Here is a 27,431-nt window from a genome sequence, read left to right on the forward strand (position 1 = left end):
GCCAACTTCCCAGGGCAGGAGACTGAGGCAGACATGGGGAGAAGTTAACCCCGACCGGCCCCGCTTGGCTTCTGCCCCCCAGGTGAAAGTGATGCGCAGCCTGGACCACCCCAACGTGCTCAAGTTCATCGGCGTGCTGTACAAGGACAAGAAGCTGAACCTGCTCACGGAGTACATCGAGGGCGGCACCCTGAAGGACTTCCTGCGCAGCGTGGTGAGCCCACAGAGCCTGGGGGTGGTCGGTGGGACACCTATGCCAGCACTCCCTACGGCCTTGTAAGCCAGAGGGACCCTGCTTTGTCCCTCCAGGACCATGCTGGGTGAGAGGGACTGCATGTGGGGGGGAAGGCTTCACTGTCAGACCACGCTGATTCGTGGGGCCTGGCCCACGTGTGGGACGGGGCCCAGCCGCCTCTGACAGTCATTCTCCACCCTGCAGGACCCGTTCCCCTGGCAGCAGAAAGTCAGATTTGCCAAAGGCATCGCCTCCGGAATGGTGAGTCCCACCGGCAGGGCAGAGACCCCCTCCAGGGCACAGCCCACCCCCCCACCACCCGGGTGCCTCACCTGGCGTGCGCTGGGTTGTTCAGCAGCTGCTGCTGGAGTCGCTGCCTGTGACAGTGACCTCACCCCCGGCTGACTGTTCTCAAAGGGTTAAACAGGGCATGGACTGGAGAGGGCAGCTGGAAGCGTGAGCGGCCTCGCCTTGCTGGCACAAAGGTGTCCAGGTGCTGAGGGCCCGTGGCACGAGCGGACCACTTCACGGCCTCGGGCCTCAGAGAGGGGAAGTGAGTTCCATTGAGCTCTGGAGGATGGGTGGGAACTAGATCCAAGTTCCTGGGCAGAGCGGCCCCGGGCTTGAGCTGACAACAGCCGTGACCTAGGAGAAGAGAGGACGACATAGTTTGTGTTGCCCAGGAAACAAATGATCTCAAACCTAACAGCCAGCGGAACGCTTTCCCCATGCCAGGCGCTGAGCCTGTTTAATCCCTGCAACAGCCCTGGTGTCCAGGCGAGAAGCTGGGGCTGGACAGAGACAGGGCTGGGGTCCAGGGCAGGTCACTGAGACCCCCGAGCCTGCCGTCTGAGCGCTGCTTCTCACATGGGGTCCATCCAGACACTGTTGGTCTGCAGGACACTGGGGTTAAATTTAGTTCCTGTGTCACACGTTAAGGAGTCTGGAGTGTATTTAGGAAGCAGAAAGACAGATGTCGGAGATTTCTAAGCAAGAGGGCTTTGTGACCAGAGCTGTGGTTTGTTTGCATAGGAGTCTGGCACGGTAGGTGTGTCGGGGTGGAGCCGGGAGCGCCTCAGGCGGGGAGTGCTGGGGAGAGGGCTGCTGGAACAGTTCCAGCTCCTCAAGGTAGGTGGATCAGAGGGAGAACCCGGCTGTCAGCGAGGGAACAGGAGCTGAGGAGGTGTCCGGTGGCTTGAGAGGCCCAGAAGAATGGCAGTGTCACTTAGCAGACACTGTGGGGGAGACAGTGACAGTTGGGGAAACAGGTTTGGTGCCTGTCGAAAGTGAGGTGCTGGGGCCAACAGGTTAAAGCCCCAGCCTGTAGCACCGAGTCCCAGCTGCTCCACTTCCAATCCAGCTCCCTGCTAATGGGTGGGAAAGCAGTAGAAGATGGCCCAGGTGCTTGGGCCCCTGTATCCACATGGGAGGCCTGGAGGAAGCTTCTGGCTCCTGGCTTTGGATCGGCCCAGCTCCAGCCATTGTGGCCATCTGGGGAGTGAACCAGAGGATGGAAGACCTTTTTCTGTCTCTACCTCTTTCTGTAACTCTTTCAAATAAATCTAAAAAAAGAAAGAAAGAAAGAGAAAAGGAAAGAAAGAAAGAGAAAAAGGGAGAAAGAAAGAAAAAAAGAAAGAAACCGAAGTGCTAGCATAGCTTCCCGGCATCTGCGGGGTAGGAGGCTGGCCCCTCGAGGCTGAAGCTTGGGCAGAGGCTGCTGGTTGCCTCGTCATCCGCAGAGAAGGGGCAGCTGGGGCTGGGGTGCGCAGGGGGTTGGCGCGTGATGAGAGGATGGCTTTGAGATGGCTGACACCGGGACTAGAAGGGAAACCAGCACACAGCAGTCTCCGGAGTGGGAACACGGGAGAAGCGTGGACGGCCGTGGGGGAGGGGGCTGCAGCCCTGCAGGCAGAGCTCCCGGTGGGCGAGCAGCACCACCAGCACCTAGGAGGGGAAGCGAGGAGACAGGAAGTGGCTCCCGAGAGTGACAGGAGCCAGGGTGGAGGCCTGGAGAGGGGAAAGCGAGGAGAAACCTGTCGGCAACCGTCTGGTTGGAAGAGGGAAAGGCTGAAGGGTAGGCAGAGAATGGGTTGGCAGAGTTCCAGGAGGAGCGGCTCCCGGGGGCTGAGACCGGAGGGCCGGGGGCGGGGGGAGGGAGCAGTACCTCTGAGGATGCTCACCGCACACGGCCCGGATCTAAATCAGCTGCCCGGAGCTGAGGGGGCCTGCAAGGGCCAGGACCCAGTGGAGTGGGAGACTTGCAGAGAGAGAGAGAGAGCAGTGAGGGTGTAGACCAGCCACCGGGGGCGTATGGTAGGTGGGCAGGAGGTGGCAGCAGGGCGGGGGTGGGAGGAGGAGGAAGTACGGTGACTGGGGTGGAGGGGGTGAAGCTGGAGCAAGAACAGGTCCCGTGGCCCCCAGTTCCGGCTTCGGGGTCTGGTGGGCTTACCGGCCCCCTTGGCTCGTGTTTGTGTTGCAGGCCTATTTGCATTCCATGTGCATCATCCACCGGGATCTGAACTCGCACAATTGCCTCATCAAGTTGGTATGTCCCCCGCTCTGGGCCTGGCCTGACCCTCCCTGCAGCCAGCCCTCCGACTTCCTTGTCACAGAGAAGGCTGACCATCCCTCTGGCTCCAGGCCAGCGGTGTTGCCCAGGGATTCCTCTCTTGCCCTTCCGGCTGCTTCCAATAGCTCTCTCACTGCTGTGGCTTCCCGGACGCAGGCCACCTGTCGGCAGCCGCGCGGTGATCACCCGGGGGGAGGGACTCCTGAACTCTCCAGAGAGTCCTGTGGCTTTGCCTGGTTGTGCCCTGCCACAGAGCACGTCCACAGATCAGAGCAGCTCACTGCTGACCCCAGCTCACAGCAGTGTCGCCTGAGCCCAAGGCCACAGTGCTGGTTAACAATGCTGTCTCCTCCTGCGTCCCGGGTGTCCACCAGCTGGGCCTGGCTCTGCCCTCTGGACCCACACCTCACATCTTAATCCCTTTCCCCATGACGGCCCCCTAGCTGTTAAAGAGTTTCTCCCAGGTCCCCACCCACCCCCACTGACTGCCTCCACCTTCTTTTTCTCTCTTATCTTGGTTCTAGCGAATGCATCGTCTTTTGCGGAATAAGGCAGGAGGGGGAGGAACACACACACACACACACACACAGGAATCCACGTACCACTGCATCCACACCCACCGGACGGGCCTCCCTACGCACATTTTCTCCCCTTCTCTGGGTGCTTCTCTCGCCTGTCCCTGCACCCCCAAGCTGGGTTTGAGAGTCCCCCGCAGGTCATGACCTGGCCCTTGTCCTTCCAGGACAAGACCGTGGTGGTGGCAGACTTTGGGCTGTCCCGGCTGATCGTGGAAGAGAGGAAAAGGCCCCCAGTGGAGAAGGCCACCTCCAAGAAACGGACCTTGCGCAAGAATGACCGCAAGAAGCGCTACACGGTGGTGGGAAACCCCTACTGGATGGCCCCCGAGATGCTGAACGGTGAGGCCTGGGAGGGCCAGGCACCCAGAGCTGGGGGCTGGGTGGGTGTTACCCTCTGCCAGACCAGGCCTCAGAAACTCTGCCCTCTGAGCTCAGGCCTGGGAACTGGTCAGTATCCCATCCTGGGTGAGTCTGGCTGGGGCTCTTGAACCCCCAGGGGCAGCCCAGAGAACAGAGGCTGTTTCTCACTGTGGCTTTAGCTTTCCCGTCTCTGTCCGTGCTGAGAACTGACGTGTGCTGCCCCCTGGTGGATAAGGCTCAAGCCAGGCCAGAGGTACTGATTTGGATTCCGGAAACAGGGTTGTGAGGCCTCAGAAGCGGTCTGATGGGCCCCTTTCGGGAGTCCGATCCAGAGTTCATTGGTTTGCAGCACACGGCGTGGAGGAGCGTGGACCCTGCTGTGGGTCGCCGCTAGTGCTTTGCCTTGCGGTTTCATCTTGGGCACTGTTGGCTTATACTTGCAAGGTCCCTCCGAGACAGGCCACCCAGGGCCGAGGAAGGATGGTTCTCGGGTGAAGCCTGACCTGGGCATGCACACGGGACCGAGCCTGGCCTTGGTCCTGGCTGCTCCAGGCAGGTGAGGGACATAATGTGACAGCCTGCTCGCTCCTCTGTTTCCCCAGGAAAGAGCTACGACGAGACGGTGGACGTCTTTTCTTTTGGAATCGTTCTCTGTGAGGTGAGCTCTTAGCAGACACCGGGACTCCCTCCCTCCCTCCCAGGGCTGAAGGGCTTGCGGTGAAGTCAGCTGTAGAGTTTTGGGATCCGTGACACATCTCGGGTCTCATTGCTCCCCTGAGAAAGACTGAGCAGGTGTGTTTGTTCAGGTGAGGCAAGTGAGACGCCCAAGGGCTAGTGGTTTGCTCCTAGTCTCGTGGCCAATCAGGCGGAGATGAGCCTCAGAATTCCAATAGGAAAGACTGTTCATGTGGCTGTCCACCTAGCCCCCGGGTCAGATGGCCCTTCCCAGGGGGCCAGCTATGTGACACAACAGGTTAGTCCCCCTCCTGCAGTGCCGGCATCCTGTGGAGTCTGGTTTGAGACCCAGCTGAAATAAATCTTTTTTTTTTGTTTTTTTAAGATTTATGCATTTATTTGAAAGAGCTACAGAGAGGCAGAGGTGGGAGGCGGGGGGGGGGGGGGCAGTCTTCCATCCACTGGTTCATTCCCCAATTGTCCACAACAGCTGTAGCTGTGCCAATCCAAAGCCAGGAGCCAGAAGCTTCTTCTGGGTCTCCCACACTGGTACAGGGGCCCAAGGACTTGGGCCATCTTCTGCTGCTTTCCCAGGCCACAGCAGAGAGCTGGATCAGAAGTGGAGCAGCCAGGTCTTGAACCAGCACCCATATGGGATGCTGGCACTGCAGGTGGCGGCTTTACCCGCTACACCACAGTGCCAGCCCGTTGGAGCGGGCATCTTAACAGATAGGGCAGACGACCCCCCCCCCCCTTCCACGCATCCTTCCTGTCCACACACCAACATCCCTTTTCCTGCCTGTTTCTGTCTTCTGTGCCATCCAGCCAGGGTCTTTTCTGACCAGCGTCTTCTCGCCCTACAGATCATCGGGCAGGTGTATGCGGATCCCGACTGCCTGCCCCGCACACTGGACTTCGGCCTCAACGTAAAGCTTTTCTGGGAGAAGTTTGTCCCCACAGACTGCCCCCCAGCCTTCTTCCCCCTGGCTGCCACCTGCTGCAAACTGGAGCCCGAGAGCAGGTTGGTGCCATGCCTTCCTTTTAGCTCAGAGTGCTGGGATGCCTGCCCCACCCGGGCCTTCCCTGAACCCTTCTCGGGCGTGGGGGTGACAGAAGCCTTGAGCTTAGGGATGTCGCTGGCAGTCACTGGGGCCATCTGACAGCTCTACCATGCCAGGTGGTTAAGGGAGGGAAATGAGGGGTTAGCAGCAGGCGAGCTGGGTAGACAGGACACAGAGGCACAGCCTTTGAAAGAAAGTTGGGGGTGCAGTACATTTGGCCTAGGGCTTAAGACCCCCACATCCCATATCAGGATGCCTGGGTTCAATACTTGGCTAGAGCTCCCGATTCCAGCTTTGTGGCATTGCAGACCCTGGGAGGCAGCAGTGATGGCGCAAGTCGTTGAGTTTCTGTGACCCACGTGGGAGACCTGGGTTAAGTTCCTGGTTCCAGGCTTCTGCCTGACCCAGCCCTGCAGGCACTGGGGGAGTGAACCAGTGCAGGGAAGCTCGCGCTCTCCTTCGTGCACACTCTCTCTCTCTCTCCCCCTCCCCCTCCCCCTCCCCCCTCTCCCTCCCCCCCCACTCCCTCCCCACCACCTCTCAACCTCTCAAATTTTAAAAAGAAAAAGAAGTTTCAAAAGAAGACGACTCACTCAAAGCATTCTCCCTACTATTTTAAAAAATTACTTAGGTGAGAGACAGTGCTCCCATCCACTGAGTCACTCCCCAAATACCCACAGTGCCCAGGGCTAGCAGGCCAAAGCTGGGAGCTGGGGACCCAATCTGGGTCTCGTACATGGGCCCCCACTCCTTGAGCCATTACCTGCTGCCTCCCAGAACGGGCAGTGGCAGGAAGCTGGAGTCAGGAGCAGAGCTGGGACTCGAACCCAAGTCCTCCAGTGTGCTAAGATGCTGGTGTCAGCTAAACCCAACGTGCGCCTCCACCCACCGTTCTCACAGTGCCTGTCTTCATCTTTCCACATCCCTCCGTCCGTGTGCACGCACATAGGTTTTCTTCATGGGAAATAGCTCCAAGGTTTTTATTCTGCCCTGCGTTTCCCGCTGTACCGCCCAGTCTCGTGGTTTATCATCTGGCGCTGACATCGTGAGGTCCTCTCGAGACTGGCCAAGTGCGGTAGCTGATGCGGATCATCAGGTTTTCCCGTTTCAGCGCTAACTGCACTGAGCAGCTTTAGCACTGAGTTCATTTCTTTTAAAAAAGTGTTTTTTTGTTTTTCTCAGGCAGTGGCTTTCATTCACGCCAGTTACTCGGGTCTTTTCAAGTTTGTGCATTAGAAAAATAGGATCATTGTGGGTTTTTTTTCTACAATGAAAAATAATAGTTCTTGTAAAAAGGCTTGTGGCGCAGCGGTTCAAGGTCCCAGCTGTTCCGCTTCTGATCCAGAAGTGCCTAAGAAGGCAGCAGATGGCCTGTTTGGGCCCCTGCACCCACGTGGGAGACCCGGATGGAGTTCCAGGCTCCTGGCTTCTGCCTGGCCCAGCCGTGGCCATTGTTAGCTATTTGGGAAGTGAACAAGCAGATGGAACATCTCTCTCTCTGTCTCTCTCTGTTTCTCTCTCTAACTCTGCCTTTCAAATAAATAATATCTTAAGAGGGAAAAAGAGGCCGGTGCCGCGGCTCACTAGACTAATCCTCTGCCTTGCGGCGCCGGCACACTGGGTTCTAGTCCCGGTCAGGGCGCCAGATTCTGTCCCTGTTGCCCCTCTTCCAGGCCAGCTCTCTGCTGTGGCCAGGGAGTGCAGTGGAGGATGGCCCAAGTGCTTGGGCCCTGCACCCCATGGGAGACCAGGATAAGTACCTGGCTCCTGCCATCAGATCAGCGCGGTGCGCCGGCCGCAGCAGCCATTGGAGGGTGAACCAACGGCAAAAAGGAAGACCTTTCTCTCTGTCTCTCTCTCTCACTGTCCGCTCTGCCTGTCAAAAAATTAAATTAAATTAAAAAAAAAGAGGGAAAAAGAAGGGAAATTCAAACATTAGTAAAGCATATGGCACAGGAAATACAGGTCTCCTATAATCTCCGCTGCTGGTATGCGCCCCGATATTCTCACGTGCACTCCACTCTCCTGGGGTGAGCATTTGGCGCCTGATCTTTATTTAAAAATGATTTCCAAAGGCCCACGTGAGAGTTGCAGTTCGGTGGTAGAAGAAGCTCCATCTCTGTGCTTTGTGGTCCCTCAGTGACCGCGGGGTAAGCGCTAGTGGAAAAATCGGGAGACCGCACAGTACTTGTGTGCTGACATCCCTTCGCAGGCATTCGAAATGTGTGCCTTTAACTCGCTCGTTAAAAATGCACTGAGTGCCAGCTGTGTGTCAGGTGCTTTTCCCAGCGCTTGGGTTACAGCCGTGAACAAAAAGCAGAGGTGCCTGCCTTCGCGAGCTCACGCCGTGGCAAGCAGACACGATCAACAGTGGACTAAGTAAACCGTAGTGAGCACTAGAAGGCGACCGAGGCTGTGAACGCCCAGCCGAGGAGAGAGGCTCGCTCAGGGTCCAGGTGGTGACTGGGGAGGTCGGAGTGGTTCTCACCCAGATGGCGCCATGTTTAAGCGAAAATGTGGAGGAAGGGAACAAAGAGCGAGACGAAGCCTGGGATGTGTTCGGTTCCAGGGCAGCCATGCCAGGGTCACAGCATTAGGAACCTGATGTTTTCGTTCTTTTTCTTTAAAAATATTTATTTTATTTATTTGAAAGTCAGAATTACACAGAGAGGAGAGGCAGAGAGAGAGGTCTTCCATCCGCTGGGTCATTCCCCAGATGGCCACAACGGCTGGAGCTGCACTGATCCGAAGCCAGGAGCCAGGAGTTTCTTCCAGGTCTCCCACACGGGTGCAGGGACCCAAGGACTTGGGCCATCCTCTACTGCTTTCCCAGGCCACAGCAGAGAACTGGATGGGAAGTGGAACAGCCGGGACTTGAACTTGCGCCCATATGGGAAACATGCACTGCAGGCGGCAGCTTTACCCTCTACGCCACAGCGCCGGCCCCAGGAACCTGGTGTTTTCATTCTCTTCTCAAAGAGCTGCCACATCCATAAAACGTCCCTCACACGGGGCAGCTCAGCTGGTGTGGAAACAACAAGCCTGGGGCCTGGAAAGGGACCTCCACAAAGGGACTCTTCCACTCCCACCTTGGACCATTTGTTTTCTGAGATGAGGGAGGGGCCTGCTTTTTGTTAAGTTCTCCCTCCAGCCAGGCCAGACTCCTCCCAGCGTTGCCTTTAGTCTTCACAGCAGCCCTGGGAGTCAGCAGTAGCCCTATGTTACTCCCACTTCCCAGGGAGGCACGAGGAAGTTACAGGGTTTGCTGGAGGTCATAGGACCAGGAAGTGAGTGAGCTGTGAGCCTGGCTCCCTCCCACTCCAGCCCACGGCCCTGCCTCTCATCTCCTCCCCTTCTTTCTAGGCCGGCCTTCTCAAAGCTGGAGGACTCCTTCGAGGCCCTCTCCCTCTACCTGGGGGAGCTGGGCATTCCGCTGCCAGCAGAGCTGGAGGAGCTGGACCACACTGTGAGCGTGCAGTACGGCCTGACCCGGGACTCGCCTCCCTAGCCCTGGGCCAGCCCCCTGCAGGGGGGCGTGCCCCAGCCCGCCTTGCCCCCTCTGCACCCGACCCCTGCGGTGAGCAGGGCCGTCCTGGCTTCCTGTGGATTGGCGGCTTGTCTAGAAGCAGAACAAGCCATCCCTACTACCTCCCCAGGAGGCAAGCAGGTGCAGCGCCAGGGACGTGCACCTCCACAGGTTCCGGAGCCTGGTGGTCACTGTCGCTCAATCCAACACTCGCCTCAAAGCTGTGAAGAAGAGACACGAGCCTGGACCGTGTGCCAGGAGGAATGTGTTACTTGGGACCACTCGGGGACTCCCTGGCCCTGGGATCCCGGGAGGCTCCTGCTTACACTAATCGGCATGACCTGGACCTGCTGGGCAGTGTCCCGGGGTGCAGGAGGACTTCAAGCGGGCGTGTGGACGAAAGACTGATGGCCGGTGGCACTGGAAGAGCGTGAGATGACAGTGGTGCTCCCCGTGTGCCCTTCAGGTCCTGCCCTCCCTGGGGCAGAGGGGAAGGGAGCAGGCCTTGAAGAGTCCCTTAGTCCAGTGGCCAGGAGGCAAGGATAGGAGGGCTGGTGTCTGCTCACCTGCCAGAGGGTGGCTCGCGCCAGCTCTGGGACCGTATCAAAGTGGGGGGAGGGTGGGGCTCCCACAGGCCAGGGACCACATCACATTTTCAAACTCTACTGCTGGAGGCTGGCTGAGAAGTTTCTGGGTGACATCCTTTCTGTCTGCACCAAGCAAGTCACCCACGAGCACAGGAAGAGGCTGGGGGCCGGGAAGAAAGAGGCCCTGCCTCCTCAAAAGCCCATGTCCTAGCTCCTGTCACTCAGGCCTTGGTGGGCTCCTCAGGCAGACCCCTAAGACACACTGGCTGGAGCTGGATGGTTTCCGGAGGACAGCCTGGCTTGCCACAGGCCTGGGGTCTGAGGCTGGGGAGTGGGCGTCGGCAGTGTCACCCTTCTGTGTGCCTGGTCCAGGTAGCAGCTTGAGTTGTGAAGAGGGAGAGGCAGAGCCCCAGAGCTGAGATGCTGGGAGACAGCTCCCTGACTGGGCCTTCTACCTCCTTTGTTGGCTGGCCCAACTCACTAGCCGCTGGCCACAGCCCCCTGAGCCACCCTGCAGGACCAAGGGCACTGGACAGCCTGAGGTCCCCCACCTGGGCTCCCAGAGCTCCGGGCATTCTTCAGCATGACTTGGATTTGCCTCCTAAGTGGCTGTGAGCTTGCACCATATTTAACAAATCGGGAGTGGTTTGGGGTGGTTGTACTGTGGGGAGGGGGTGTGGCCCTGGAGAGTGGTTGCTGTTAATATTCCCTTGTCGTTCCATCTGGTGGGTGAGATGTGAAATGTTGTACATAGACCTGATGAGTGGTGGGATCAGGTGTCATCTCTGGCGATGCAGACTGCCCTTGCGTGTGCAGCTCGCAAGCTCGCGGCGGGTCGAGCCCCGGACTCGCAGCAGCAGCAGCCTGGCTCGGCCTCGTTTGGCTGGCTGCGCCTCAGCTGTCTGCAGCAAGCACGGGCGGGGTGGGCCTGAGCTGGGCCGCTGAGCAGACTAAATAAATCAAGTGGTTACCTGAGTGACGAGCCTTAGAGTGAAAAGGTGACTCGGAGGTGGCCCAGGCCACACAGCTGCCCACCACAGGCAGTGCTCGGGCACCCAGTCTCCTCCCCTCCTCCTCGTGCCACACACCAGCCCACGCCAGAAAATGTGGGATCCGGCTGAGGCAGCAGGTCTGCCCTCCTCGTGGCCAGGCTGCTCTTCCTTGTTCTGTCTCCGGGCTGGGTCCTTCCTCTCAGCCCTGCACTCTGACCTCTAACGCAGGAGCACTTCTCCAGCCCGGGCCTCCTGGCTTTCTCTCCACAGGGCTGGGTTCACCCTTGCAGTGGGGAGAAACGAATGCAGGTCAGCCCGCCCCAAGGGTGGGCGTGGAGAAGCCCCACTGCTCGTGCCTTCTGCGTACGGCAGGACGCGGAGTGACCACTGGGCGGGATGATGCCGTCTGCCTAGCTGGGGGTCGTGGGCACAATATGAACCCATAAACCTAAAGGTAATTCCTCTCAAGCACTCCCGGGGCTTGAGGAATCCAGGACAAGAGCAGAACTTGGTTCCTGAAAATCCTGATGATCTGGGGGTAGTGGTGGAACTATAGAGCGATGGCTGGGCACGGGCACAGGTCACCCTGCGGATTCCTGGCGGCTCAGAACCAACTGTCCTGGAGCCCTGGGAATCGGCCTGCGGGGCCTCCCTCAGCCCCTGGCTGCTGCGGTACCGTCCCCGACCCCAGCCCTGACACGGGCTGTGACCTCACTCCCCCTCGGGGAGAGCTTGGCGATGACCGCTCGCCGTCTTGGGATGCCCACCCACTCGTGCTTCCTGTGGCTCCGACCTGGGAGATTCCTGCTGAGAGCGGCGACCAGGAAGCAGAGTCTATCAACGGCTGCCGCCCTCGGGTTCGAGAGCCTTCCAGTTTCTGGTCTAGGGTGAGCGAAGAGCAGGCTGGCGCTCGCCGCACAGGCTTTGACGAGGTGACCCGAAGCTTCCCAACTTACAGGGGGAGTGCTTGTGGCACTCAAAAAAAAACCAACAATGTCGTGTTTTTGTTTGTTTTTAATATAAGTCCGATGCAGAGCAACTTCTCGTCCTTTATACGCAGGTGTCAGTATGAGGTATATAAAACATGTGTACAGAGAAACGCTGTTGTAGAAAAGTAGAAACCAGTAATGTTCTCTACTCCAGCATCATGAACACCAGGGGACCCCCTGAGGTCTAGGCCCCCTCAGCAGATGGTTCCCGGGAACAGTCTGCTGGGGGGGCTCCACTCACCCCCCTCTCCACTTCGGGCAGTAGAAGGGCTCTGGGAAGGAAGCCCTGTGGCTAGGGAGCACGGCAAGGGCCTCCAAGTGTGACGTCAGGACTTGGAGGGCCCGCCGAGCCCCTAGCACAGTGCAGCACAGTGCATTGGAGAAATGTTGGCGCTCGGTCAGGCAGCCGGGCTCCCCTCTCAGCCGTGCCAGGAGCCTGCTCTCTGACCTTGGGCGAGTCGCTCCTCCCTCCCTGTGTCCAAAAGGCTTGAAGAACCCTACAGTCCTTTCCGATGGCTCCACAGTTGTTCTGCAGGTTAGGGGATGTGACCCTAGCCCCACTGCCCCATAGGAAGGCACTGGCCTGGAGGCCACAGGGCCACCTCCAAACTCGGGCCCACTGCACAGCAAGCCCGGAAATGCTTTGCTAACCTTGCTCTCCAAGTTTACTTCTCAGAAGCGGGTCACAGGGCCCACAGTGCGATTCTCATGGGTTAGCTGGCTGCTCTCTTACCCGTACAAAATGAGGTCACTGCCCAACCCTGCCGGGACGCTGTCTGGGCACCTCAGGTCCACCTCTGCCCCTGTGGCCTAAGGCAGGAGCAGACCCTTCTCTGCCTTCTTCCTAAGTGGAATGTTTAGTGCAATTCTTCCCTTCCTTCCCTTAGGAAACAAGGAAGGGTCCCTGGGCCCAGGCCCGGCCCACGGTTGTCAAGGCACATCACTGCTAGCAAGCTGGAGCACACCCAACAGCCCCTAGCCCAGATCCTGTCCTCAGCCCACAAGCTCTGACTTCTGTACAGACCCGTTTCCGGTTCTCAGAGGTCAGCAGGGAGTTCCATCCTGAATATTTTCAAGACTAAATATATTTTTTTCAGTGCCACTGCCTCTTGGCCTGCCTGACCTTAACTATGAATAACAGTGTACGCCACTGAACCCGTGGAAAACAAATGGGAAGGCGGAGACCGAGGCCGTCTTAGGAGAGCACAGGGAGCCTGGGGAAGCTCTCCCCGCCTCGTCCCTGGCTCGCTTCCAGGGTGCAGGCCGTTTGGAAGCCCTTGTCGGCAGCCCCGCCGTGGGAGCTGCCACGATCCCCGTCCACAGGCACAAATCCTCTCCAAGTGATGGAGAAGGAGCATTGGTAGGCCCCTACCCAGCCTCGCCTCGGCCTACAGCGCCACATGCTTCTGGCTTTGGAATTCACCAAAAAGAAAAAAGTAGGGGTAGGGTTTGAACCGCAGAGTGTAGACTCCCAGCTGTAGGAATCGGGGCTCCCCTGCGCCAGCGTCTGCATGGGCTCCTGCCCTCCGGCGGGGCTCAGGCCCCAGGAGTGCCGGCCTGGCCCATGAGGGGAGTGCTGCCCTCCTGAAGATCCACCGGGGTCTGGCTGGCGTGGACCACGATGGTCTTCTCGTCCACAATCTCACAGGTGGGGTTGGTGAAGGCAGACAGGGGCAGGGTGATTCGCTGCATCTCCCTCTCGCACGCTTTCTGCTCGTGCTGGGCTTTCAGGTCCTTCCCCCTGGCAAGAAGAAAGGGAGACGTTCAGGTGGGGTCTCTGCGTGGCTTTGCTCTGTAGCAGCCGGGAGGCCCGGGCAGGAGCAGGGGCTCTCGGCGGCTGGTCCAGGAGGACCCAGGTCCCAGACACCGGGTTTCTGTTCTTCAAGATGGTCTTAACCAGGAGCTCCTGCGCCTCCCGTCTGTGCTTCCGCAGATGTGTGATGGGGGCAACAGCAGTGGGGCTCAATGGAGATCACGTCGGGGGAAGAGGCTTTTTCAGCTCAGGTCTACATGAGACCCAGAAAACTACCTCAGCTTTGGCCCTAACCCATAAAGCTGTACAGAAGACCGACCTGGCCATCGTCATCGCATTCCAGGACAACCTTCTTATTCAAAAGTCCCAGAGGGTGTGAGCCCAGGCTGGAAATGGACCGTCCCGACCCATGCCTGGAGCGAAAAGGACTCTCAGGTCCGCGGGAGACGAGAGTGACCATCAGAGCTCTCAGGGTTTCCACATCCTCTGAATTCTCACGGTGCTGCTCCCTTCTGGGGAGAGCCCACTGCGTGCTAAGGACTTGGTACGTGTTACGTCACTTCCTTCTCAGCCCAGTCCTAAGAATCAGGTCTTAATTGTTTTGAAGACGAGGAAAGGGCCCAGAGAAGTTACAAGAACTCCCCAAGGATGTGATGGGCTCAAACCCAAGACTGCTGGACTCTGGCTGATGATCAGAGAAATGTTGACCTGAGTGATGTTGCCCTACAAGAAACGTGTGGCAGGGCCGGCGCTGTGGCACAGCGGTTAACGCCCTGGCCTGAAGCACTGGCAGCCCGTATGGGCGCAGGTTCAAGTCCCAGCTGCTCCACTTCCGATCCAGCTCTCTGCTATGGCCTGGGAAAGCAGTAGAAGATGGCCCAAGTCCTTGGGCCCCTACACTCAAGTGGGAGACCCGGAAGAAGCTCCTGGCTCCTGGCTTCGGATCAGTGCAGCTCCGGCCGTTGTGGCCATCTGGGGAGTGACCCAGCGGACGGAAGACCTCTCTCTTTCTCTCTCTGCCTCTCCTCTCTGTGTAACTCTGACTTTCAAATAAATAAATCTAAAAAAAAGAAAAGAAAAGAAAAGAAAAGTGCGGCAGGGACTCAAACCCAGTCCCCACTGCCAACCGGAGGGCTTGGTGAGTGCGTGGCACATTGCACACCAAAACCAGCACCCAGAACCCAAGTCCGCTTCCTCTGAGGCCAGCAGCTAGCCACCTGGGCTCAGCCACAGAGGAAATCTTCCCGGAGAGAGCCTTGGACAGCGGCTGCCGTGTGACGTGCTGAAGCACTGCAACCCTGCCTGTCGTGTCGCGTCCTCGGGGACAGTGATGGGATGCGCAGTGACAGAGGCTTCCAGATACCAGAGAAGACGACTGGGAAACGGGACAGCAGGAGGGGCAGGCGAGAGAAGAAGAGTTTGCATGGTGTCTCAGAACCGTCTAGATCATCCAGGGTGTTGCGTGCGTGAGCGTGCGCACGTGTGTGGTTGTTTTGCATCTGTTTTTTGGAACAGCAGGGGGGAAAAGAGTCCCCATCTGCCAGTTCCCTCCCCAAATGCCCACAGCTGGTGAGGTTGGGCCAGGCTGAAGCCAGGAGCTGGAAACTCAAATCTGTGTCTCCCACGTGGGTGGTAGGGATGCAGCGACTTGAGCCATCGCCTGCTGCCTCCCAGGGGGTGCGTTAGCAGGAAGCTGGAATCGGGAAGTCAGGAGAGATGCAGGGATCCCAAATCGGATCTGGGAGTCGGTCCCCAGTACCTGCTATGCCAAACGCCTGCCCCCATCCCGTCCTTTCCGCGTGTGTTCCTGTGCCAGCTCAGCTTTAGCTGTGCGATGCTTGGTAAAGACCTCTCTGAGCCTTGTTTTCCTCTTCTGCCTCCAAAGAAGACAATGAATGTGAAAGCGTTTTGCACACAGTACAGCTGCTGTAAAAGCTCCTGGGACGTGACTAGGACGACTCACCCAGCAATGTTATTCTAATTTAGTTTCCCAAGGAAGCTCTCCTGCTGACCAGCCAAGGCAGGCTGTTTGTGCGACCGCTGTAATCCCCTCCTCTGGGCCTTAATCCATCTTCCCTAAAGCAAGGAGTTGGACTTAGACTCCAGGGCCCTGCTGTTCTGATTTCCTGGTTCTGTGAGATCACAGGAGGCAGAGGTGTGAGCTCATTACCCTGAGTGGCTCCGAGGGGGTGACAGTCTGACCGTCCCAGCCTCGGGTGCCTGCCTCCTCTTCCTCATTAGTCTCACTACTGGACACCACAAAAACTCCCAGGGCACCCAGAGAGCCAATGAAGGGACACTGCTCACGGGGTTAGGGTCATCTGGGTCAACTGCCCTCCCACTTGTGCTGAGATTCACACTGCCCTTGGGCCCCGGTCATCATGTACAGCGGCCACGACACATAATGAAGAAAAAAAAAAAAAAGCCAGATTTTTCCATATAGGGAAAAACCTGGAAGGTCTAAGGTGGTTTTTTTGTTTGTTTGTTTTTTGTTTTTTTTCCAGGCAGAGTTAGACAATGAGAGAGACAGAGAGAAAGGTCTTCCTTTGCTGTTGGTTCACCCCCAAAGTGGCCGCTACGGCCGGTGCACTGCTTCCTCCTGGTCTCCCATGCGGGTACAGGGCCCAAGCACTTGGGCCAGCCTCCACTGCCCTCCTGGGCCACAGCAGAGAGCTGGAAAGGAAGAGGGGCAACCGGGACTAGAACCTGGGGTGCCGGCGCCGCAGGCGGAGGACCAGCCAAGTGAGCCGCGGCACCGGCCAGGTGTCTTTTGCCAAGGCCTGAATTTCAAAACACAAGGGCCTGGAGGGAAAAGGAAAGCCAGCACTTGTAACTTCTGAGTGCCTGCTAAGGGACCAGGAAGTGGGCCTCCTGTTATCCAGGATGAGCTACCGTGCGCCTCGTGGGTGCCACACCTTCTGTATTCGCGCCATGCTTTTAATTTCCAAGCCCTTTTTATAGATGCAGAAACTGAGGCGTTGGAGGCACGCCAGAGCCCTGCTCTCCCCAGCCACCTCCTTTACTGAGAGATTTATGAGCTGTGGCCAGCTGAGCTGCTGACAGTGTCAGGCCGAACATACTTAAGTCTTCAGGAGGGAAAAATCAATGCGCATTACGGGGGCAGGGCAGGGCTAGCAGAGCAGCCAAGGGTGAAAGAGGCAGGTGCCGGGACTGCTCTGGGTTCGGCTCATCCACTTAGAAGCCCAGCAGCACGCCCAACCCCACGTGCCTGCTGTTAATGGTGCCTGTAAGTCTCAGAGATGCAATGGCTGCCCCCAGCTCCCTCGGGAGGCGTTGAGAGAGGCCACCAGGCCTGCTGCGCTCACCATCAGGCGGCCCAGCCCCCTCTCCCTGCCTGGAGGGGCGGAGGCCCAGCCTGGCTGCTGTCTAGCAGCCAAGAAAGAACAAAAGGTTCATTCTCTGACTCAGCTCCTCTGCTAAGCGGGTGGGGCGGTGTTGACTTACTTTTTTTTTTCCCCCTATCAGAACATAAGAGCTCCCCCGGGGCCTAGTGCAGACAGCACACTTGGACAGGCACAGGGAGCTGCTCAGTAGTAGACCGGCCACCTGAACCCCGTGGCCCGGACAACCAGGACAAAGACCCAGCCGAGCCAGGGGAAAGCGCCATCGCATTAGCCCAGCCTGATGGCCTCTGGCAGGGTTCAAGGCTTGCAGGGAGGACCCTGAGAGCTGCAGGGCCGGCCGTGCAGGACTGGGCTGGTCAGAGAGCACAGGTGCCTCTGGCGTCCTCTCCCGGGCTAAGGGAAACACCTGGACCTCCTCGGGTAACACAGGGAGTGCTGTGTCACCCCACTGCTGGGGAAAGTTGGCCCAGGAAGCTATGGATTCTGCAGCCTCCATCTACAACGTCTGATTCCACCCCTACAACACCTCTCTCTGTCACAGGTGTCGCCTGTGATCTCCGTCTTCAAGATGGGAAGACGGATCCACGGGGTGAACTCATCTGTTCAAGCCAGCTGCAGAGCTGGGATTCGAGCCACGTATGACCGCGGGTCAGGACCGTTTTTGGAGGAACTAGCAGAGCCTGGAGGGTTATCATCTGTCACCCCCTGCCCCCGCACTGTTTTACAGACTGAGGCCGGGGGAAGGTAAATAGCTTGCCCAATGTCACATCCTGAATGGGTGCCAGTTCTAGAACTAGACCCTGGGTCTTCTGACTTCTAAACCCAGCCTTTTTATTTTTATTTATTTTTTTTTTGAAAGTTTATTTTGCCTACTGTCCTTTGCAGCTACTGGGCCTTGGTGGAGGTGCTGCTCATGGTGAGACAAACCCCGCTAGCTGCGGCGCTTGGACCGCTGCTCACTGCAAGTGGAGTCAAAAGTGCGTCTGTGTTTTGAGGCTTGGGTGAGAGCATGTCACGGGCCTTCCTTACTGAAAAAGCACAAAACAAACGCTGGCTGCTATCACGGTGACTGCCTATGGCTGCCTCCCGCTTCCACGCAATACCTGTCTGTGCTCAGCTTGCCTGGGCGGATGTGGGGAGGGGCTGCATCGCTATTGAACAGACAGAATGCTGGGGCTGAGAGGCCCCCTCAGCCTACAGCTCTTTCCAGAACACCCTGGTCTCCGCCTTTGGGCAGAGATGGCAGCTGAGAGCTTGTCTCCAGCCCACATGTGGTTTCCTGTTGTACAGTCTGTTCTCCGAGCAGTTTTATTGAGGAAAAGAGTGGACACGTGGTGGGTGACGGCGAGTCACGTGACGTGCTGCCCTGCCCTGAGTTTACAGGAAAAGTAAAGGGAGGATCCTTGACAGCCTGGGGGAGAAATCTTCAGAAAAAAGAGCCTGGCTTCCCCACTGGGCACCAGAACTGGGCTCGGGATTAGGAAGGCCTGGAAACCGTCACCAGATTGGAGGAGAGCCAACTGCTGTCCAGTGAATCAGGAAGCAGGGCTAAAGTGAACCAGCGTGCTTTGGGTCTGACAGTGGACAGGGAGGCCAGGGCTGTGAGGACATGTTCCTCTCCGAAAGGAACACGCAGGCGTCCCTGCACCTGCCATCCCACTGTGGGCCACAACCTGTTCCTGAATCACAGAAAAGAGGTTGGCACTGTGGCACGGCAGGTTACGCCACCACCCGCAAGGCCACCATCCCACATGGGCGTCTGTTAGGGTCCTGGCTGCTCCACTTCCAATCCAGTTCCCTGCTAACGTGCGTGGGAAAGCAGCAGAGGATGGCCCAAATGCCTGGGTCCCTGCCACTCAGATGAAGCTCCTGGCTCCTGACTTCAGCCTGGCCCAGCCCTGGCCGTTGCAGCCATTTGGGGAATGAACCAGCGGATGGAAGACCTCTTTCCCTCTCCATCTCTCCCTCTCTGTTACTCCACCTTTGAAAGAAATAAATCAATCTTTAAAAAAAGGAATCAAGAGATGGAAGGGGGTTTGGAGGGCATCAATGCACTACCCCCATTTCCCAGAAAAATAAAGACCAGCTGTTTACTGCCACTCACCCTGTGCCCTCACTGAGCTAAGCAGGTACGTGCCTTAGCCCCCACAGCAATGCTGCTGCTAGGATACGGGCACAACCTTCGCAGACTCATGCAGACAGCCAGTTAGTACCAGGGCTAGGACTTCCTCTACCAACTGCTAGGTATGTAACCTCAGGCGGATACTCCTCCCCTCTCGCCTCAGTCTCCTCATCTGTAGACTAGGGATAATAACAGCATTTCCCTTATAAGGGTGATTGTGAGAAGCACATTAATGCAGGCAAAGTGCTTGAAGCACATATATGGTCAATGTTTGCTATTGCTGCTGTTATTATCACCTAGGTACCCTTTCGCCTATAAAATGAAGAGCTCATGGGCCTGCATCGGGGCACAGCAGTGCTGCCTGCCTGTGACACCGGCGGCCCATATGGACACCAGTTCCAGGCCTGGCTGTTCCACTTTCTGATCCAGCTCCCGGCTAATGCGCTGGGAAAGCAGCGGAAGACAGTCCAAGTGCTTGAGCCCCTGTATCCATGAGGGAAACCTGCAAGAAGCTCCTGGCTCCTGGCTTTGTCCTGGCAGAGCCCTGGCCATTGCAACCATTTGGGGAGTGAACCAGTGGATGGAAGCTATCTCTATCTGTCTATCTGTCTCTCTCTCTTCCTCTCTCTGTATGACTTTGACTTTCAAATAAATTTTTTTAATGAAGAGGTAAGCTACAGCATTTCTGAAGAACCCTAGGTTATATAATAAATCTACTGGGGCTGTGGCTCAGGCATGGCTCTCAACCCTGGAAAATGCAGGTCACCGTCTCACTGTCACCTCCCTAACAGGAAGACGTAGCCCATAGAGAAGATGTATCACAGACACTCAGCTGGAAGTCAAATCCCCTGATCTTTGCCAAAAAGCAGTAAATAATTTCCCAGAGCAAGGCACTGCTGTAGAATTGAATTAAACTCCGCTTATTATCATGCACCCATTTCTGACTTGGAGAACCTTTTCCAAATGGCATCCCAGGGGACCTTCCAAAATTAGCATTCCGCCTCCTGCTGTCCCAGCCACAAATCATGTCCCTAAGTTAGCCTCTGGGTTGGTTGTTGTTTTTTTTTTTTTTCCTGTTTGTTCATTGTTTGTTTTCTTAAGATCTATTTATTTATTTGAAAGGCAGAGTGACCAGAGAAGGGGGTGTCTTCCATCTGCTAGTTCGCTCCCCAAATGGCCACAAAAGCCGGGGCTGGGCTAAGCTGAAGTCAGGAGCTAGTAACTCCATTCATGTCTCCCACATGGGTGGCAGGAGCCCAGGTACTTGGACCATCTTCCACTTTCCCACTTTTCTGATCTGATCTAGCAAGGAGCTGGGGTCAGAAATAGAGTAGCCAGGACTCGAATCAGGCACTCTGACATGGAATGCCAGCGTTGCAGGCAGTGGCTTAACCTGCTGCACCACATCGTCAGCCCACAGGTAGCCTCTCTGGATTTCACGTGTGAGAAGGAACAGCTAACAGGCTATCCGCCAGCTCACTTTTTTCCTCCTACCCTAGAGGAGACCTCACTGCATATGGACTAGGAAATGTACATTCCAACAACAAAAACTGTGTCTGTAGCAGAATTTTATAACCCACAGAAATAATTCAGTCTCCGGGCCCCTGCAATGAGTACCCAGCTTAATTTCTACAGCGCCACCCACTCCCCATGCCAGGCAGGTTGGATGAGACAGCAGGGCATTTGGTATGAAAAGTGAGGTTGCGGGGGGGTGGGGGGTGACCTCTGGCACAGCAGTTAAGCTCCTGCTCGGGACGCCAGCATCTCATATCCAAGTGCCTGAGTTCAAGTTCTGGCTTCTTTCTCCATTCTAGCTTCCTGCTAATGTGCACCCCGGGAGGCAGCAGGTGACAAATAGTTGGGTCCCTGCCACCTGGCGGGAGACCAGGACTGGCTCCTGGCTTCGACCTGGCCCAGCTCAGCCCTGGCTGTTGTGGGCATTTGGGAAGTGAACCAAGGCATAAAAGATGTCTGTCCCTCTCCCTCACTCTCTGCCTTTAGATAGATGGGATAGGGATAGGGATAGGGATAGGGATAGGGATAGGGATAGGGATAGGGAGAGCGGAGTCGGAACCTTTGCATCCAGGTCCTGCCACTCCAGGCAGTGTGACCTCAGGCAGTCAGTTCTCCTCTCTCACAAAGAATCCCTGCCTCGCAAGGTGTTTGAGTGCAAAGTGACAGCACCAAACGAAAGGGTCTACCCAGGGTCACCTGGTAGAGACCAGAGCCAAGTTTCTCCATCTTAAGCTGGTTTCCATTCTTTCAACACCTCACTGCCTTTTAGGTCAGAAAGCCCCAGAGGAAGCTCACTTGACTTAACCCCCTCCTCTAAGAGAGAACCTACTGACCTCTTGTAGGTGTAGCCCAAGATGATGCCAGTCCCGATGGCGATGATAATCACCATCATGGTGATGCCCAGCACGTAACCTGCGGGAGACAGGACACAAGGCCCCATTAGCCACGCCCCAGCCAGTCAGCAAACGCCTCCCAAAACGAGCGGGGGGTGGGGCACTCATACCCAGAGTCCCCAGGTCCTTCTTCTCCTTGGAGTTCATCCGCACCCGCTGGCCGATCCCCACCGCGGGCTGCACGGCTGCCGCCTCGCTCCGGGCGGGCAGGGCCTTGGCAGGCGGGAACGCCTGCGCTTCGTCCTCACCCGGCGCATCCGGGGCCTCGGCCATTTCCACCGTGGAGGCTGGCGGGCCCAGGGAGGTGGTCTCTGGAGGTGAGGTGGGAAATAGCTCTCATCAAAGACTGCCCTGCGTGAACTGCACAGCTGATCCTGGACCAAAGTGCAGGGGGCGCAGAAGGAGGGTCCACCGTAGAATACCACCGCCCTACACACCCTGAAGTCAACCCTCCTCCCCGGAGCTGCACCATCGCGGGGGCAAAGCAAATGAGCGGGGAAGGGTCTCTCTCTTGCCCCCCATGCCTTCCTCTTTTCAAATCCATGTTATCTTCCCCAGCGGGTTCCGCCACCTCCCCATTAGGAAAACTAACTTGACTCCTCCAAGCCTCTCACACTCATCACTGACCACATGCTTTGTGCCAACCCCAACGCTAAATGCTTCACCGTGATGATCACGTTTAACCCTTGCCGCGGGAGCAGCAAGCCTAAAAAATCCGGATTCATATAAGCACCCTGACACTGCCCACGGTGAGTCGCAGAACTTCTCCGAGGCCCCCCAACATCCCTAGCACCAGAGACGCTCGCCCCGGAGACACCCTCCTGGCGCACTGCGCGGCGCCGCGCGCGGGCTCGCCTCGCAAGGTTGTTTACAAGCGCTCGCGGAGGATGAGGTCACTCCGAGCGGCGGCGGCGGCCAATCGGCTTTGAGCCTCGCGGCCTGGAGACAGCCCTGGCCAATCGCGCGGCGCGGGGGCGGGGCAGGGCCGGCCGGCGTCTCGCGACCACACGTGCGCGGCGGGTGTAGCCGCCGCTCCCAGTCAGCGGGCGGGCGGCGCGGAGGGTCGCGGGTTCCGGCGACTATCAGAGCCGCTACCTGGGCAGCGCAGATCCTCGCACGGCCGTTTCTCAGGGGCGCCCGTCTGGCCGCTAACGTAGCACCAAGGCCCGCGAGGGTCGTGGTCGGGGTTCCGGCAGTAGTTGTGGTTACCAGCGCCTGACGGGGAGAGAAGGCGCCATTGGCCTGGGGGGGCCGGGGTCAGGCCCGCGGCCAGGCCCGCGGCCTCCGCCCGCCCTCCAGCCAGCCAGCCAGCCAGCCCCGCCCGTCGGCCCAGCGGCCACTCACCCGACTCGGGGCCAGACGCCAGGGCGCCCTGCGCGTCCAGCCAGTTGAGGCAGTGGAGGCCCGGCGCTGGCGAGGGCTGGTCCTCCCGGTACAGGTGACCGTTGTCCCAGAAGCAGCCTGTGAAGCAGGACCCCCGCCCCGGTTCCTGAGTGGCGGACAGCCCGCGGAAGGCGCCCAACCTGACGGGCAGGGCAGCCGGGACGCCACCCCGGCTGCGCCCCTCACCCGGCTGGAGGTCCCTGGGCCCTGTGACAGGGACCTCCGGGTCCTCGCGTGGGAAACTTCGCCTCGAAGGGAGGCTGTGAGGCCCTAAGTGATGGCAGAGAAAGAGCTTGAAAAGCCCCTAGGCGGTATCGGGCAGCGGTCAAGTGCAGGGCGCTGTCAACTCTTGAACTGGTGACCACTTTGGTGGGGAAGGGGAGAGACTTCGGGTCCCTTTGTGGAGGAGGTGGTGGCGCTTTGGGATCGGGGGCAGGGGGCTGCCACACTTGATAATCAGCCCCCTGTTGTCATGTCCGTGTTACATAAACTGGTGTTCCCTCCTCCGGGGTACAGCCACCGCCTGCCAGTTTTTTTAAGAGGCAACGTTCAGCCCCAACAGAAGTCTACGAAAGCCTGGATTCAGTCAGGCAAGGGTTCAAGAGCTTCCTACGGGGGGCGGGGTGGGGGTCCTGCCTGGATGTGACTCCAGACTCCCACTCCCCTTGGCGAGAGAGCCCCAGGAAGAGGCTGGGGCGGGAAGGCCTGTGCCCTGGCCACAGTGTGCCCAGCGCTTCAAAAGGACAGGAGTTGGGGAGTCGGGGAGATGCCACCTCCCCCCTGCCAAGCTCCGTCCACTCTTGAGCAAGCGAAAGGAAAGAGAAAGTGGCCACTTGCCTTTGTTCTTAATGGCAAAGATGGAGCTGCAAGCCCCTGACCAGGCAAGGAAGAGAAATGGAAAAAAGCTTGCACAGGACAACAAAGACCAGCTAAAAGCCTCACTTCCCGGCTCCGTTTGGGAAACAGAGTCTCCGGGGTCTGCATCCTTAAGTTGCTGGAGAAAGGAAAGATTGTTTTCTCACCTCCAGATCCATAGGCTTCTGCAAGGAGCATGTTGCTTAGGACGAACGTTTGTACCCAGGCCAACTGCATCCTCCCCTCCTCCATCCTGCAGGTGACCGGACAGCCAGTGTCCAGCTGGGGTCCCCTTGGCAGCGGCTCCGCCTCGCCGTCCCAGCCTTGCAGTGAGACCTGCCCTTGCCACGGCTCTTCTGGTAAACAGCCTCTCTTTAGAACTGAGAGCTTCCCAGCCAGCTTGCTGCAGCGCGAGGTGTTTTTCAGCTATGAAGCGCCCCCTGGGTCCTAAGCCTCCTATGCCAGGCAAGATCGCTAACCCTGAGCCAAGAGAGGCGCTCAGCCAAGCGCAGAGAAGCCGGCAAGGTTCAGGCTGTGCTTAGCCGCGGATCAGTTTGAGACCTGCACGGCTGCATCCCCAGGGCTTTGCATCTCTTCTGTTTCCATTTGTGTAAGTACAGAATTATTCTGTCAAGAGGCATCATGGCGGGGAGGGGGGGCGGGGGGGCGGGGGGGCGGGCGGGGGGAGGGTAAAAGCACTAAGGCACAGACACCTGAGGGAGGAAGTGTTAACTACACAACACAAGGATTTCAGAGACCACGGCGGGGGCACCTAAGAGTATCTGGGCAGAAGTAACTCTTTACATCTTTCCTGGAAAAGGGCCTCTGTGGGTCACACATGTTTATGAGCTGTGACACTTTTTTTTTTTTTAAAGTGTAACTTTGCCAGGGTCAGATCAAACACATTTTTTTTGCTTACATTTGCGATTTGGAGTGTCCATATTTAGTAGGAATACAGAAGGGGTATCTATAATTGAAAATACATGTTAGGCAAACATTGGAAAATTTGCCCAGCCATGTTGTAATACACATCTGCCCTTTCTACCAGCCCTGAGTTGTTATAGAGGAAGTTAAGTAAAATATTTGCTTCCCTCCACCCCCACCCCATGGGAAATCCATTTGCAGCGATTTATAAAGCCTCACCACATCCATATGACTCGGGCCTTTTGGAGAGAGGCCGAAGAGCCCTGTTCCTGTTGGGCTGCCGGTTCAAGTTCAAAGGCAGCCTCAGGAAACTGAGAGATAGAGCAGAGTGGTTCGCCAGACTACCTTGTGACTCAGGCAAATCTCAAAATAGTAATGGGAGACTCTCAGTTTTGCAGGCAGTACTTTAGGGAGGGGGAAAGTACTAAATAAACTTGAAAAGCTTTCTCAAGGAAAGAAAGCTCCCGTGAGTCCACGTAGCCTAACGCGGATTTGAATCCATCACACTCAGATTTCAGACAAGGAAGGGTTCAGAGGTACATTTGGTTTATTCTTAAAGCAGTTTGCAGGCAGTGTTCGATTGCTTTAATCTGCTTAATAAGTTCTGTTGCTTTGTTTCTGCAGCCATTCTCCTACCTTCTTCTCACATAACTTCTGACTCCGTGACTTGGTTTATGCTGTCACTCCAGAATCTAAATTTATTCACATATACACACATAGATACAGATGGGACAAGATGTTAGAATTTAACAGGTCTGACATCGTAGCCTTTTAGCATTTTTATTAATTTTACAAATATTTTTGATAGCCTACTATACGCTGGATACAGTTTTAGATGCTGGGGGTATATCTGTGAACAAAATATTTGAAGTCTAGGCCATCATGGGGAAACAGCTGACAAATAGGTAAAATGTCAAGTAGTTTTAAGCCTTAAGAAAAAAAGTGAAACAGGATAAGGGCAAACGCAACGGGATGATTTCATTTGCTAAAGAAAGTTCGTACTTTATCCAGAGAACAGCAGGGTATCTATATGGGCACAAGGCTGAAGGGGAAGCTCTCTTCACAGTTTGCCTTGTGGGTCCCATGCTTACTCTTAACACCACTGCAAAAGATACTTGGTGGCCGGCGCCGCGGCTCACTAGGCTAATCCTCCGCCTTGCGGCGCCGGCACACCGGGTTCTAGTCCCGGTCGGGGCGCCGGATTCTGTCCCGGTTGCCCCTCTTCCAGGCCAGCTCTCTGCTGTGGCCAGGGAGTGCAGTGGAGGATGGCCCAGGTGCTTGGGCCCTGCACCCCATGGGAGACCAGGAGAAGCACCTGGCTCCTGGCTCCTGCCATCGGATCAGCGCGGTGCGCCGGCCGCAGCGCGCCGGCCGCGGCGGCCATTGGAGGGTGAACCAACGGCAAAAGGAAGACCTTTCTCTCTGTCTCTCTCTCTCACTGTCCACTCTGCCTGTCAAAAAAAAAAAAATAAATAAATAAAAAATAAATAAATAAAAAATAAAAAAAGATACTTGGTGTACATTGTGTTTCATCCCTCGAAATAAGTAGGCTTGAGAAAAGCAGAGCACAATTTTTAATTTTCTGAGCAGCAGGGGGCTTTTGGGGGCTGATCTCTTAGCACCTAATCTGTTGGCTTTGTGTTCAGTGAGTGCTTCCTTACTGATGTCTGGTGAAATGTGTCGCCTCCTCTAAAGGGCTGTTTCGGTACATTGCAATACTCTGTTCTATGACTGATAATGAAAGGATATGACAAGCCTCTTTAGATTACCTCCCGTACGCGTATAGTAGTTTTACCTCAGAAACACAAAGATTCCTAACATGTTGCTGTTACCTAGTTTTTCTGTTTTAAAAACCTGTTTTCTTGGGGGCCTGCATTGTGTTGTCGCAGGTGAAGCTGCCGCCTGCAACACTGACATCCCATATAGACCCCACTGCTCCAGTTCTGATCCAGCTCCCTGCCAATGTGCCTGGAAAAGCAAGGGAAGATGGCCCAAGTGCTTGGACCCCTGCCACCATGTGGGAGATCAGGAAGAAGCTCCTGGCTCCTGGCTGCAGTCTGGCCCCACCCTGGCCATTGCAGCCATTTGGGGAGTGAACCAGCAAATGGAAGATCTGTCTGTCTGTCTCTGTCTCTTCCTCACTTTGTGTAACTCTGACTTTCAAATAAATAAATCTTTTTTAAAAAATGTTGAAACAGCTGTCGTCTCTAACTTACATACCTTGATATATACCAAAACCATATTTTATGACATGTCTTAGCAGAAGCAGCACTGCCTAGGAAAGATCTGACAGGCCAGAAGGAGATGGTTTTGAGCTTAGTCATCCCTGTTTTTTCTCCTCTGTAACAAGACATTTATCAGCATGATTTGATTTTTTTCAGCAATAAAGGGCTTGTTTCTCAATCCTTCAAAGGCATATTCTATTATAATAGATTCAGTACCTTTCTTCCTCAAAGAAATCGGATTCAGTTCGGAGATGTGCCTGTCGTCATGCTGATGTTTTGATCTTTCTCTGATGATTCAGATTTGAACTTTGCTCCAGGTATTGGTTCAATATGGCCGTGGTTAATGGCCTGTTGTTCCTCCAGACTTCAGCTTTCTTCCAAAATATTACTGCAATAGCAATACAATGCAGTAACACTACTCAAGTGCTTATTTTAGGTTGTTTATATCCCTAAAGACAACATGGTGAAATATAATACTTGTATTTAACTGACTATTTCAGGGATGTTTTGACTTTTGGTTTCCCATTAAATGAGTGTGACTCTAGACACAAAGCCCTGCTGTTCTATCAGGAAATATCCTCCAGGGTTCCCCGAGAAGGATGGGCAGCTCACTTAGCTAGTGGGAAATATTAGCGGGGGGTATCTAGGAAGGAAGTCATAAAGCTGTTAAAAGGCTTAAGAAGCCACAAAAGAGGGCCAAGGTGTTGGTAAAAATCTTTGGAGCGAGATCTGATGAGTTGGCGCCAGCTATTTTTAGATAATGGGCTGTAGAAGTATCCACTGAGGGACCAGCGCTGTGGCTTAATGCACTGGCATCCCATATG

The 27,431-nt window shown here is 56.3% G+C and overlaps 2 protein-coding genes and 2 long non-coding RNA genes across 10 annotated transcripts in view; 3 read left to right on the plus strand and 1 right to left on the minus strand.

The window, feature by feature from the left end:
- The window catches only part of LIMK2 (LIM domain kinase 2), a 68,479-nt gene extending 57,913 nt beyond the window's left edge, over positions 1 to 10,566 (plus strand). For all 5 annotated transcript variants that reach the window (XM_008272149.5, XM_089323403.1, XM_089323404.1 and 2 more), the window contains 7 exons: positions 83 to 214; positions 440 to 496; positions 2,715 to 2,780; positions 3,547 to 3,721; positions 4,345 to 4,400; positions 5,281 to 5,438; positions 8,842 to 10,566. In XM_008272149.5, coding sequence (XP_008270371.1) covers positions 83 to 214; positions 440 to 496; positions 2,715 to 2,780; positions 3,547 to 3,721; positions 4,345 to 4,400; positions 5,281 to 5,438; positions 8,842 to 8,986 — 789 coding nt within the window. In that variant the 3' untranslated portion in view covers positions 8,987 to 10,566. The remainder of the gene's footprint in view (positions 1 to 82; positions 215 to 439; positions 497 to 2,714; positions 2,781 to 3,546; positions 3,722 to 4,344; positions 4,401 to 5,280; positions 5,439 to 8,841) is intronic.
- Positions 10,567 to 11,579: 1,013 nt separating this feature from the next.
- PIK3IP1 (phosphoinositide-3-kinase interacting protein 1) lies at positions 11,580 to 23,760 on the minus strand. Of its 3 annotated transcripts, XM_002719702.6 has the most exons (6): positions 23,626 to 23,760; positions 22,565 to 22,681; positions 22,316 to 22,435; positions 21,331 to 21,531; positions 21,161 to 21,239; positions 11,580 to 13,313 (listed from the first exon to the last, which is right to left on the minus strand). In XM_002719702.6, the coding sequence occupies exons 1-6, from the start codon at positions 23,708 to 23,710 to the stop codon at positions 13,109 to 13,111; spliced, it is 807 nt and encodes a 268-aa protein (XP_002719748.3). In that variant the 5' UTR covers positions 23,711 to 23,760; the 3' UTR covers positions 11,580 to 13,108. The 3 variants fall into 3 exon arrangements, with proteins under 3 accessions (XP_002719748.3, XP_089179533.1, XP_089179534.1); XM_089323407.1 differs by lacking the exons at positions 22,316 to 22,435; positions 22,565 to 22,681; positions 23,626 to 23,760 and adding an exon at positions 21,848 to 22,067; XM_089323408.1 differs by lacking the exons at positions 22,316 to 22,435; positions 22,565 to 22,681; positions 23,626 to 23,760 and adding an exon at positions 21,886 to 22,065.
- LOC108178658 (uncharacterized) lies at positions 15,620 to 19,481 on the plus strand. The gene is made up of 2 exons (XR_001795395.4): positions 15,620 to 17,434; positions 17,576 to 19,481. It is a non-coding gene; the product is annotated as an uncharacterized LOC108178658 (long non-coding RNA).
- LOC138847382 (uncharacterized) lies at positions 23,702 to 26,577 on the plus strand. The gene is made up of 2 exons (XR_011385156.2): positions 23,702 to 24,068; positions 26,272 to 26,577. It is a non-coding gene; the product is annotated as an uncharacterized LOC138847382 (long non-coding RNA).
- Positions 26,578 to 27,431: the final 854 nt, after the last annotated feature.

This window comes from Oryctolagus cuniculus, chromosome 21 (assembly GCF_051225735.1).
Source record: "Oryctolagus cuniculus isolate XC-2025 breed Fujian yellow rabbit chromosome 21, ASM5122573v1, whole genome shotgun sequence".
NCBI lineage: Eukaryota > Metazoa > Chordata > Mammalia > Lagomorpha > Leporidae > Oryctolagus > Oryctolagus cuniculus.